Source organism: Gavia stellata, chromosome 16 (assembly GCF_030936135.1).
Source record: "Gavia stellata isolate bGavSte3 chromosome 16, bGavSte3.hap2, whole genome shotgun sequence".
Lineage (NCBI taxonomy): Eukaryota > Metazoa > Chordata > Aves > Gaviiformes > Gaviidae > Gavia > Gavia stellata.
In genome coordinates this window covers 13,923,768-13,937,820 of record NC_082609.1, presented here as the reverse complement: position 1 = coordinate 13,937,820, position 14,053 = coordinate 13,923,768, and the positions used below count along the sequence as shown (strand labels likewise).

The 14,053-nt window shown below is 35.2% G+C and overlaps 1 protein-coding gene across 3 annotated transcripts in view; it reads left to right on the top strand.

The window, feature by feature from the left end:
• Positions 1-14,053, top strand: part of GABRB2 (gamma-aminobutyric acid type A receptor subunit beta2) — a 163,278-nt gene that overhangs the window by 58,124 nt on the left and 91,101 nt on the right. For all 3 annotated transcript variants that reach the window (XM_059825227.1, XM_059825225.1, XM_059825226.1), the window contains exon 4: positions 845-1,065. In XM_059825227.1, the coding sequence (XP_059681210.1) occupies positions 845-1,065 (221 nt within the window). The remainder of the gene's footprint in view (positions 1-844; positions 1,066-14,053) is intronic.

Sequence of the window (14,053 nt, the reverse complement as noted above, 5' to 3'; positions counted from 1 at the left end):
CATGACCAGATATACAGCTCTTTTGTGAATTACTAATGGAAGTTTTTTAGTATAGACTAACGTATAATGAATATTCTGCCTCTGTATAACAGGTCTTACAAAAATAGAATTTTTGTAATTGTATTGCACTCTAAAACACCAAAAGATCAAAACATCTCCAAAGTACTGTACATTAGTGGCCTGTATCAAGACAAAGCAATTCTCATAATACTGCAGATATTTACCCAGATGCTTAATTGTGCTCTCTGAATTGTTCCATTGAAGTAAGCAGAATTACTTCATCTGTAAAATTAAGTAGAAGACTAAGACTCTGTAGCATAGAAACCTCAGAGACTTCCCATTGATTTCAGTGCCCAGGGGAAAGTTAACAGACTTTGAAGACGTTTTAATTTAGAGAAGTGTTTGGGTGGTAGCTGCAACTTCAGGGATATAAGGCCCGATCCAGAACTCTATTGAATACACTGGAGACCATGAGATGAAATTCAGATCTGTGAATGTCTCTGTTTCCCAGAACTCCCAGGCTTGTAAAGTGCTACAGAAATTGCAGACTGTTAAGCGTCTACAAATTTTTTTCCATTTCATTTTTAAATATTGAAATGAGAACTCCCACGTCATTCATAAAATGTAAATAGCCCATCTTTTTTGTATTCTTATTTCTGTTATTAAGTATACACAACATGTTCAGTCCTGTAAAAATAAATAAATCTCCTTATGGAAATTCTGAACAGAAATATTTGCCTTTAAGAACAGTCACAATGAATAAATGTGTATTTGCATTTTTAATTTTTTTTTCATATGTATGCTGTCTGTTTCAATGCAAACTTTTTTGTTTTTATAATCACAGGACTATACCCTGACAATGTACTTTCAGCAAGCGTGGAGGGATAAGAGGCTGTCATATAATGTAATACCTCTAAACCTTACTCTGGACAACAGAGTAGCTGATCAGCTGTGGGTTCCTGATACCTATTTTCTGAATGACAAGAAGTCATTTGTACATGGTGTCACTGTGAAGAACAGAATGATCCGTTTGCATCCAGATGGGACAGTCCTTTACGGACTCAGGTCAGTATGAACCATTTCTAAGTCTTCTGTCTTTTTATTTTTAGTCTTTTAATCATGGCTTCAAATTAAACCCCATTGTTTGCCTTTTTTAATGCTATTCTTTTTATTGCTCTATTCTAGATAACTGATGATATTCCAGAAACAATTTTAACTTCACTATTAATGGGCATGGTGGTGTTGGTTGATGGTTGGACTTGATGATCTTACAGGTCTTTTCCAACCGTAATGATTCTGTGATTCTGTGATTATAAGAATGGATAAAATTTTTTTTTTATTCTTTTTTAATACAAATTTTGGAGATAAACTGCCATTTTTAGTACAGTTCAGACGCTTGTATTAGGAAAGATAAGACCATAAATATTATTTTAAATACTCATTCTGGATTAAAAGCCAGTTTTAGAACTGCTTCCTCAAAGGAATTGAGGATTAGAGCAAAAAAGGAAAATGTATATGACAGCTGAATTGATAGTTTAACTGAATGATATATTTTATAAATATTTTTGTTTGAATATTAGATTTGTATGCTACCAAGACGAATCAGTTTTCTGATTTTCACTAAGTTGAGGTATAACTTGAAATGATTTTCAGCCTGATGTTGTTATTGTGTATGACTGTATGGAGAGTGGTGATTGGAGAAATCAACAGAAGAACTTCACTCTTGAAGTTCTGAAAACTGTGGGAAAATGTCTGTTTAGCAGTGTTTGTGGAAAAAAGAATTACTGAGAAAGTGATTTAAATATATTCCTGCAAAAGATGACTCATTTAATATGGTGTGAGTAGGTAACAAAATAGAAAGAAAGCATTGACTGGGTTTAAAAAAAGAAAATGCTGCAGAACTTAAATCTAGAATGTCTCATATTTTCATATTGAGAATAAAATACAATAATAATTTTGGGGAAGCTAATTATTAAAACTTTTATTGGTGTATTTCTTTCATTTTCAGTGAGATTTTTCTATTGTCTGCCTGTAACTATCATGTCAAGAAGCACGCACATTTAACTGGGTTATTTTCTACCCAGCTGTAAAAGAAAGCAGCACAGTCTTACATATTTAGTTTTGTCACTTGAACAAACATGGACCATGAAGTTTATATCTAATTGAGATCGTCTATTACAAGTCACTGATCTGAATGCCTTTAGTGTTGTTGTTGCACTTTAACAGGCAGTTGTTTCTGGAAATCTTTACCATGAACTACTTTAGGTTAATAAGACAGCTGAGCAAATGTAACTGATCTTGGTATGTATTAATAAGTTTCTCTTCAGAGGCTTTGTTTAGATCATGGCTACCTAAATTGGAACTAAAACGTCTAAAACTAAGTCCTAAGAGGTCCTAGGACTTCAAGCTTAACACTTCTGGCATTTGACTTCAATTTTCAGACCCAAACCCGAAAATTTCCAGGGTGATAAAGTTCAGCCAGTCACTTGTGTCAGGAAGTGCCTTTCTCAGGACAGGTGTATTCTAGCTCTTGGCTTGAAACCATTCTCCTTGAGACTGAGAGAGACTAGATCAGTGCCCTCACCACCATGCCGGAGTCAGGCTTCCAAAGCCTCCTGTCTGGAAGATCCCTGGACTCTTCCAGTCTGTGCCAGATAGTGATTCACCTCCAACAAAGGGGGCTGAAAGTGTGAAAATATTCACTTAGCAGGTACTTCATGGTTTTGAGGCACTTCCCTAATATGGAAGATGCCGATTTCATCCTTCATTGCAGAAGCTAGAACATCTTCCACTTGGCAGAAAAGATCTGGGCTTTTCCTGGCTCCTTAGCTTCCTCTACATTTAAGGAATAGCACTGCCTCTTAGAGCTGACAGACTCTTTTTCAACTTAAAAAGTAAGGGAAGAAAATAAAGGGCTGTGATAGCTACTAAAAGTAGTAAAATTAACTAGCTACATCTGGTACATAGCAGAAATATGCCTTCTTGAAGTATGACCACAGTAGGAAAGTACATAAGTGCATTTAAGAGCAGCAGCATGGCAATTTCTATGAAACATGAGACCAGGTAGAGAATTTTGTTAAAACATGCAAAAATAACACCTTTTTTTTTTTTTCTTTTTTGGCAGAAACTGAAACTATGTATCTCATTGTTAGATCTGTAACACGGACCAGATATTCTCTTATGAACTGTAGAGAAACATTTTGCCATATATAACTAAATGGAATTCATTTTGATTTATGGATTCTGCTCTTTTGTGCTGGTTATCATAGTTACCAATTTGTATTGTGTCCAATTGTGTTTCCTGTCCAAGAGCAGTTCAGGCTTTGGCACTATAGCTGGGAGCAAGTCTGGAGTTTTTATTATTGTTCAGTGGAACAATAGATACTTGGTTCCTTAAAATGGTGAAACTTTTTATTTACAGTAAAGTGAAATATAAAAGAACTACTTAACCCACATTTGCATTAATGCAGTGAGAGCAATAAAAGCATAAAAAGGTTTTTGGTATAGTTTTCAATTTAAGACTCTGAAATCATCCTGTTTATTATTAGTTTTCAGAATAAATTATGAAATATCAAGTTTAATGTTTTCAATAATTCTGATTTTTTTATTGCTATTTGTGACAAGTAATTTTCATTCTGACTGCTTAACAATCCATAATAATTTCCTGTGTTTGAAAATGTTGGTAAACAGTAAGTGGAGGTCACAAAAATTTTTCTCTAGAAGAATCATGTAAAAGAAAGATTTTTCTTTAGAAACTTTAAATCCATTCATGAAAAATACTTTTTCTAAGGTTTTAGGTTTTTTCTTTGTTTCCCAAAAGAAATAAGGTATTGATGGCTTAAAAAAAAAATCGGCAACTAAAAGCTTAGGTTTACTTTTTTGTTTTTAACAATTCTGATTTTCACAATTTTTAAGACTGTGTAGTTTTTTTATATACTTACATGAAATAACTTTGTCTGGAAGTGCTTTGCATAAAATATTCTGGACCACTACAAGAATGATCTTAGTTGTCTTTTTTTAGCTGAGTTGGTGTTGGTACTGCTTCATCGTCTGGGGTGAAACCATTCCTCCTTTACATTAAGCATATATAGCAAATCAGTTTTAGTGTCTTTTATGGTGTGATAATGAGAAATCTTATATTTTTTTTACTTAAAGCTGTTTAATGTTATTAGATGAAACATTACTAATGCTTTGATACTTGATTTCCCAGAGTTATTTTTTTCAATACTTGCAATCACAATATGGTAACCAAAATGGTTTTAGAATAATTCTGTATGTTGTTTCTGTTGTAGAACTTGCGTGCAACCCAAAAGAAAGGTGTTGGAAGAATTGTTTTCTAAGTCTTTTTGTTATTGTACGTTATGCTATACTAAAACATGTGGGGCTGGTCCTTGAGGTTATTTGCTGCATTTAGAAGGATGCATTTCAGAGTGGATACAGTATGGTCACTGTATAGCTCTCCCCCTCTTATATAAATTCACACACACGCTCTGTCCTGAGTGTTGGAGGAATCATAATCCTATTTGTTCTTCAAGTGAAAAAAAGAAAATTATGGTTAAGGGTTTTTCTCTAGCATTTGTGATGTATTCAGATTAAAAAGAAAACATTTAAAGGCACAAAAGGTAATGGGTTTGGATGAAGAATTTTACTTTGGTCTCTGTTATTCGGATAAGTAAGTTTGTTTTAGAGAGGTCTCGACTGCATCTGTATACATGTATGTTCATAATACAGATTTCAAAATGTTGCACTGTTTAGGCAAGAACGTGTTGCAAAGGCCATATTATTACGATTTTGAAAAGAAGTATGTCTATTCCTAGCTTTATCTTTTTCTTTTCCAGTTTGTAAGATTTCTATCTGCCTGTCCTTCTCAGGATGTAGCCTGTTTCCAAGGAGGACTGCAGAGGGCATTGCTAAGGGCAAGAGACAAACCTGAATTTCAATATAGGTCTGTCATAGTTGAATAATTACCCTCAAAAACCCCTTCTTATAATGATCCATAGGCAAATTTTTTGTCATGAAATGTAGAATTTCCTTCCTCCTCTTCCTCCTCCTTAGACTCAGCTGAGTAGGTCTCAGAAAGGCTTTCTAGCTAAAATGTCTTTCAAACACTGGGGTGGATGGGGCAAATACACATGCTGGTAACACAACAGAATTATGTGCTTGGCCATATTCTGCTTTTGCCTTCACTGGGCCATGTGGCAATCAATGATACGATTCTAACATTAAGGCTTCAGTTTTATAGCTTTAACTATCTATTTAATCTAAAATTAATTTGAAGTTAATGTGACTTAAAGTGTGCACTGTAGTGATATATTTAATGCCTGCTTAATATCAATTTCCACATATCATTTAAAAGAACCTGTACACTATTACTGTTCTGAAAATCACTACTGTTACTACTGCATTGATTTACTTTAGCTTATACTTGAAGTGGCATATTCTTACTTTGAGATGCAGTCTACTAAATTGAGTTTCCTTTAAATATCAGTCTTAAATTTTTACTTTTGCCTCCCCATACATACATATAAAAACACGTGTGTACAAATGTATACACACACATATACATATATTTCTGTGAATTCGGTTTCATTTACCTTGATTGCTGTAACCAAATTCATTGAACTTCAAGTGATATTACTACCAAAATGGTAATGTATAAATGTAACCATCCCATTGTTTTATGCTCCTATAGTTTAATTTCTATTTTGGATACAGCAAGTGGTGATCCCTTAACGTTGTTCTTGTTCTTTTTCCTAACAGAACCGGTACACAGTATGCATGTCAGATCTGATTAGATTTAACATTGTGAAGGTAAATTTCAGGAAGGACTAGGAGGCAGTTTTGTAAGCACCTGGTTTATGCTGTCACTGAAAGGGGGGGGAGAGAGAGAGAAATGGCTAATAATGAATGTAGACATCTATATGGTAGCTATGATGTCCTCATAGCCTGCCCTATTCACTGCTACAGGGCATTAGTTAGGGGCATAACTGAATTGTGACCAATTTTTTACAGAGAACATGACATACTGGTTACTTTTGGGTTTAGAAGGATTTTTATTTCTGAGGGATAGCTGCCAGCTATTTATGTTTTGGGAAAATGCCTTTTTTTTTTTTTTTTTGCATTCCAGTTGCAGTATGGTATTTACAAATATGCCTGAACTATCTTTTTTCAATTTAAAAAAATGGTTTATTTCATATTATGTTCATATTCCATCTGGCAAGAAAATTCTTCTTTGCTGCCAAGACCAGGACATTCAATAGATGATATATTTTTAAATCACTAAAATGGTAGAAAAATGCAACATACAGTCTTAAACGAAGAGTCGTTACAGGGGAAATTACTGTCTGTTGGTAGTTAAAACGACTTGCAATAGGGTATTAGTGATTTGACAACATAAACAGAAAAGTAAACTTAGAGGACCAAGATTCAGATCTAGGATAACGATCATTTTACAGTATGTTGAGCAAAGCTTGAATAAGATATGCAGCCAGAATTCAGGAAAAGAAACAGCTTTAACTGAATTTCTATACATTATAGTATCTGGTTTATATAATACACATAGCAGAAGTAGTTGCTATGGTAGATAAGATTTGCTCTTTCTTAAATTTATTTTTATATATATAGATATATGTATAAAATTTTCCCCTGATTTTTGACATCAAATCTGTTCTAAAATGCAGACAGAAAATGCAGCTGTCCTCTGGTTCATTCTGTGTAGTGCTGGGGAAGAAACATTTCTCTGATTTTTGCAGCCTGTGGAAACACTGGAAGTTTTCTGAGATTTTTTCCAGGGTTGGAATGCAAGATTTCAGAAGGGTGATGAGCGAGACCCTTCTGTTTGCCAATTTGGAATTGCTACTTTTTGTGCAACTTCCTTAAGGTGTCTTTCTGGAACTCGCCTCTTTCCTGGAAGAGAGCATTTGGGTGTTGTGTGTCAGAATAAGGAGAAAATTAAGTTTAGGATACTAGGATTAAATAGAGTTGAAGAAGTGGCTGAAGACAAAGATGTTTTGTGTGCTTTTGTACCATTAACAGGCTGGTTTTAGAGATATTTACTCTTATATATGCTTCTCCTAAAAATCCTCACAAGCGAACTCTGCGACAGTGGGTTAGTCACTGGGGACTGATAATTACGTGACGAAGAGCGTTGTATACTCCTGTAGCTCTTCGGTAGGCCTCTTTTATGCTTTTTGTAACTGAAGCTTGTGGGTCTTTTTTCACTGAAAAGTAGACTCCACACAGAACTTCTGATAGGGGCCACATTCTGTGAGGTGATGACATTTGCGTCCTTTTCAGCCAAAAGAAAAACAAAAGGAAGTAGAACAGAGTATTTTTGTCAGAAATTAAAGACTTGTCCCATTTGAAAGCCCAGCAGTTTTTCTTGCCAAGATTTACTTAATACATTGCCAACTATAAGTTTCCAACTCAACCAGCAATAATTCCTAACTATGTGATGGATATAACCTAATAATCTCCCGTAAATGAGAGAGTTATGTATATGACGGCCTTGCTTTGTCCTCTCTTTATTTCTTGCTACCAGCATTGAGTCACGTGAATTCAAAGTAGTCCTGGATGCTTGGATTTTGTGTTGTCTCAGCTGTGCCTTCTGCTGCCTGCTCGCTCAGTTTCAGCTGCCTGGAAATTTGTACTGTTGCAAGTAAAATAGATTCTCTCACAGCTCGCTCTATTAAAATAGCCTTGGGCATTTTTGTTGTATTAATAGACTTGTTCAGCAATTTAACTTCTCATCTACAGCTTATTATCTACAAAATCTGATGGACAGTTTAAAAAGCAATTGCCTTTCTAAATGCCTTTAGTTCTTGGAACATACTGTTTGAGAGGTGAATTGTTCACACCAGACATCCTTCAGTAAATCATCTGATCTTTCCTACTTTTTGCTAGGTTTTTTTCTTTCTTTTTTTTCTTTTTTTCCTCCTGATTAGGGCTTATTTTGGGGATAAATCGTGAGCATAACTTAGAGGTAAATTTCAGTTTTTCAGGATCATGAAATCGTTTGTGCTAGCTGGAATTAAAATTACATCTTTTCAAATACCCTTATAATTCCCAAACTACTTCTGCAAGAAAGAGACAGAGAGATCTGTCCTACCTTTTTGCTACAAAAGTATATTTTCAGATGGTGAACAGAAGTTGTTTAAAGATGTTTTAATGCCCTTTCATGCTAAGCAAAAATTTTCTCAAAAATAGCAAAAGATGAAAATGCTCAATTTTGGGATTTCAGAAAGGATAAAAAGGACCCGGGCTTCCTTTCTTGGGGGGAAGATGTTATTTTGGACGCTGTGTTCCTGATCATGGTAACTGTCCAGGTGTCTCTTGGCTGTGCAGCCCTCCACTCAGACTGGGGTCTTCTCTGCCTTCAGGGCAGAAAAGGAAATAAACATCCTAATGAGGTACCCTGTAGCAACGTAGAAAGCCCTACAGTGAGATGCTGTTCTATCCCTGTAGTACATCAGCTTGAGCACCAGCTTCCTCTTTCACTAGCATCTCCAAGTAGTATTGCCATTTGTTAAAAAAAAAAAAAAAAAAAAAAATTATAAACCGTGCATATCTTCATGAAGGCATTGAAAGTGTCATGCCAGGGACATCAAATCACCAGTAAAAGCGTAATGTGAATTTGAAGGCCAGAAATTGACATGTTAAATGCCAATTTGAAAAATACGTTAACCATCTTAGACATTAGGCCCTTTTACTGTCTCTGTCCTAGTGATTTTGGCCCAGTGGAAAAACAGTATGTCATGCAATGACACAGAACTTCAGATTGAAAATATTTTCTTGAATGAAAACTTTCAGAAGTTTGTCTTAAAATGAGAAAATAAATGATACGGTAGCCTTCTGTTGGCCCAGTTAAACATAAGCTTTCTGAATTTTGGATATCACTTCTTGTCATTCTTTTTATCTCATATAAACATATAACACTAAACTTCTTGGTATGACCATAAAGGCATATAGAAGCATTGCGAAGAGTGAAAAGTAATTTGAGTAAGGCTTGTTTGAACATGAGAATCTCAGTACTGTGAAAAAGTGTTTCTATTGTGTTAAGTGGGTAATTTTTTTGTGCTAGTGCTCATGCTTATAGGTGCAAGTACTGAACTTTCAGTTGCCAACACTTGCCAGAGTGACATGCGGTTGTTTAGTTTTGCACGGGAACTGAGGTGAATTGGATTTCTGTGTCCAGATTGTCAAGGCTGTTAGAATATGCATGCACATTTATAAGAACCCTTAAATCTTGCATGCAGGTGTTCAAAGCAGGAACTTTTTGAAAACAGGCAGAAATAAATACAAATGTAGTAAAACATTGTCTCATCTGCATTAACAAGGAAGCATGACCCCCCCAGTCTCATTAGTTGGAAATCCTAGGGGAGGACAAGTTAGATAACCAGCTCTTGTCTTGCACAGTGAATATAGATCCATCATAAGGAAAGGAACTTGAATCCCAGCGTGTTGCTGAAATGAATTAATTGTTTTAAGTAAACAAGATATCAGCTCTGGCCCAAAGGTATGGGCCCAAAGGTATGGGCCAGATTCTGTTTTCCTTACTCATGCAAATAGTTCCACTGAAGGTCCCAAGGAATTCACCACAGAAATACTACTACTGTTATTTCTAATGATATATAAACCGAAGACCTGGACCCTCTTTGTGACATGAAACAAATCACAGCTCTTCTGCCTCAGTTATTCCATTTATTAAATTGGAATACTAAAACCTACCTTCTCGCAGGGGTGTTGTGAAGATTAATTAATTAGTTTGTAAAGTGCCTTGATCCCATAAAACACTGCATAAGTGCCAAGCGTTGTTATGAAGAACTATAAAATGCCAGCCTTCATATGCACCTTGGGATAGCTGTTTTATAGATACAGATCTGTTCCATTCTCCTTAGAATCATATTGTTCTACTTTTCCTACATAGCAGCCCATTCACACAATGAGCCAATTTTAGGAAAGATGCAATTTTTGGAATAAAGAGATCACTGACTGTCATAAGTGTCTTTTTCAATTAAGGACTCATAGATTAAAGATGCGTTTTGCTGTAGGATTTGGAATGGTATAATTTCAGAACACCTCCACCCACAGCAGGAGGGAGGGTAGTTGGATTTTAAATACCTCCCCTATCTGAAAGAAAACAAAGATATCTTTCTACTTCAGTTCCTTTATTAGATCTTAAGTATGGGATAAGTATTCAAGACGGTCTTTTGCTTTTATTTTATATGAAGTGGCTGTTAAATCATTAGTATGTGAGTAATTAATTCAATTAAGCTTAATAAGGAAAAAGCTTTAAGTCACAGGAATCTCTTCCATTAAAAGCCCTATTATCCAAGATTATTACATTGCAATGAAGTGAAAAAAATTCTGACTTTTATTGCCTAACAGACAAACTGTGGCATTTACTCTATATTAGCAAGAAAAACTCCATCAGCTATAGAACCATGTAATAGTTTAAGTTGCTCCAAGGGTATTGCATATTCCAAAAACACATAGAGGTCATCAAACATTTAACCGTGAATTGAAATTTAAATATTAGCATAATTTAGAATTATAGCAATCGATCTTATTTCCCTTCTGCAATGTCTTTTATCATATTATTTTAGCTGGTAGTTGGTGATCCTGACAATGGAAATTTTCATATATGAAGGACATACATGAAGTCTCAAAATGCTCTGATCAAGACTCAGCTAATGAGATGGATGTTAAATGTGTGTATACGCACATATGCTTAAATACATGATATATATATTTGCTATATAAATACAGTGCATATATATACACGTATGAAGTTCTACCTGCATGTATTTTTTGTCTAAAATTGGTAAAATCTGAGATGAATGTCGTAAGTAGGGGCAGGGTCAGAGAGCTTTATAAGTGCAATTTTAAGGCCTTGCATATGTAAGAAAAATAAATGTTATGACACTGTTTAGAACTAATAACACTTCTTTTATTTCCCCTGTTTCTGTGGGTCACAAATAGCACTTTCTAGTTGTTCTCGTGATTGTACAGATGAAGTTTTTCTTTTACACTTTTATGAACGTTACTGTAAGACATTGTTGAATACCATTTCTTGAATTCAAGGAGCTTTTTTTTTTCCTAGCAAGAGTTTTACCTGAAGGTGCAAGTACTTGGGCTTATTTTTCATTCCAGTTAAATATCTAGTTTTAGTGATTTTTTTTTTTTAAAGTTTTCCTTTATTTTTGAATGTACTTTCTGTGAAGAGAATAGCTGATTTGTTCACCTGCTGTTTTATCATATTTTGTTATTGAGCTTTACAAAATGGTAAAATGGTTTCTGAGGAATAAGAATTACCTAAACTCCTAAAACCCAAGTATTATTGTTTTAATATTTTTCCCATATCTCCTGGGTCTATTTTCTATTTCTTTATTCCTCTGAAAAATTAAATTTCTTTTGGCCCTTAAAGTGCAAAACAGTTGAGGAGACCTTTTCTTGGAACAATATTCAGTCCTGCTTAGAAGGAGAGAAACGATCATAAGTTGCAAGAAATTCTGGGGGTTTTGTCCTTCCAGAGAAGTTCTCCAGATTCCAGGGATGTGTGTAAATGTCTGCCGAAAAGCACTGTTAAGCCATGCTTATCACTGATCTTTAGGCTATAATGCAGACATTTGCATTAGCCATCCAGTGAATAGGTTTTTTCTCCTCTAAATCACTTGTGTAAGAAAGCAATACTTTTTTTTTTTTCCTGGTGTTTTTTTCTTTCTGAATAGGCATCCCTAGAACACTCCCTGCTTCTGCTAGTCTAGAACCATGTCATTTGCAGAGAAGGAAAACAGAGAAACTTTGGAAAACCATTCTTTTAAATTCCCTTGAATGTGCCATCTGTATGAGCAGATGGGAAAAATGTCTCAAGGCCAGAAGGAGACTGCGAGAGCAAATCACAAGGAAAGAACTACATGCAGACATGTTCCTAGTATCAGAACATAAAGGACCTTAGCGATTCCCTCAGTGACGTGACCTGGAGACTGGTCCCTCAGAAATTGCTGTCTCTTTGGCAGAAGATGTTTCAGGGGGCTGTAATCAATGCTGTATAGATCCTCATGGCATGTAGTCTGTGGACACTCTCAATCCTGGGCAACTGCCAGAAAAGAACAAATGTTCTGGTCCCTAAATTATTCTCACATGTGAACATGATATCCACATTCTGCATTTCACAGGGAGGGTTTGCCAGAGTGCATTATCCTCCTCAGCTTCTGAATTGAGAAATCATTACGTTTTCTCCATCTTCATATGGTACAATACGGCATTCTTGAGAACACTCTGTTTTAAAAAAATTGCAATAAATGCTGACTATCAAATATAAATGACATCTTTCGACGGGTTATAATGTCTGTTGTACGATGACTATTACTGACATTGAATGTCAATTCACAAATGCTGTGAAAATAGTTACAGATTATGTTTTCATTTGCTGATACGCGTCTCTCTCTTGGGACTGTATTTTAAAACTCTGAGATTTAAAAATATTTGCTCCCAACAATTTATCTTGAAAAGTGAAAGGCACGTAAAAGCATATGAACTTTTTATGCGAAAAATCTCCTACTTTTCCCAAAGCCCTGTGCAGGGTTGTAAAGCCCCTGGGGATTATAAAGCTAACATTTGTTTCCACTTAGTAAGTGTAGAGATAGGCATTAACAACCACTGCAAGACTAAGTTAGTTTTACTGTAGAAGGTGTTGCATGCCAGTGCTTTGCCTGTTTAAAGTGCTTATGGAAAATTTATTCAATATATATTGAAAAATGTTCTGGCATATTCTTTTCAGTGTCAGAATGGAAAAAAACAAGATACGAGTAGCTGTTGGGGAAACGCTTCCAGATCTTGGTTTCATTTGCATTAACTGAAACTGGTGCAGGATGGTTAGGACGAAGTGTTCTAGCATTTATTTTGTAGGCTTCCCTCTCATGGACCATAACTTTTCTAACCTGCTTTAGGGTGTTATTTCTGTCAATCCTGAACCTACCCCCATTTGGAGGTCTCTGGGTAAACATCAGAAATGTTGGAGCTAGAAGAAAAAAGGTCTTTATTACAATATTGCCACCCACAAATTCTGTCCCTTTTTTGTCATTTGCTATTTATGACTTTGTCATGTCAAATTTTTTTTTTTAAGATCTAAAAACAAGATGTGTGTTTTAGAATAACAGCCATGTACTTTAACAAGGCAATATAGCTGATACTACACAGGAAGAAACACTCCAACAAAATGCTGAATGCTTCTGTTTATGTGGGAGAGCAACAAAACATTAATTTACCATGATCGTAAGGCTTCTCACAATCTACTTCACAGATATTTTTACCAAAATATTACAAATTTCAGGCAACAAAAAACACTTGGAAAGAGCTTAGAAATCCCCTGAACTCAGATGGCTACAGAACATTTGTATGTGGTCAGCTGAGGAGGGTAAATTATTTTTAGAACTTGCTGATAAGCTCTATATTTTCATTGAGAAATCATCATCTGTGTTTTCATCTTATCATTCTCTCTCTAGAAGATGGCTCATATCCACTCCATTTGGTTCTGTGTGTAAAAAGCAGAGATGACAATCAGTGCACAAGATGGGAAACAAGACAAAGGCAAGGAGGCACATACTGCATATTCATCCCTCTCTGCTTTTATTTTTAATTATACACATTAGAAGCTTATTTCATAATTGCATCCCGGTCTACATTTTATTCTCTACTAACAACTGAGAATAAAGCACTGTGCATCTTTAAACATTAGTTGGTGGGCTGTTTCTACAACAAGTTGTTCTCCAAAGCACATGTAATTCTAATATACAAATACTACATTACGGTTATCCTGAAATGCCTTTGAATATTGTTTCACACTGTTAGTGTTGCTGGAGAAATGTCATGTATGACAGAGAGGAGATGACTTTTTTGTTGCTGTTGGATTTTTAAAGAAGTAATAGAGTAGCCATAAGAAAGAGATGCCATTAGTCATTTTCATATAACTTTGGCATGCCTTCAAGAAAATGCATTTGAGTGCTGAAATATTTATCTGAAAAAGAATTGTGTGTGTGTGTTAAACAAACAA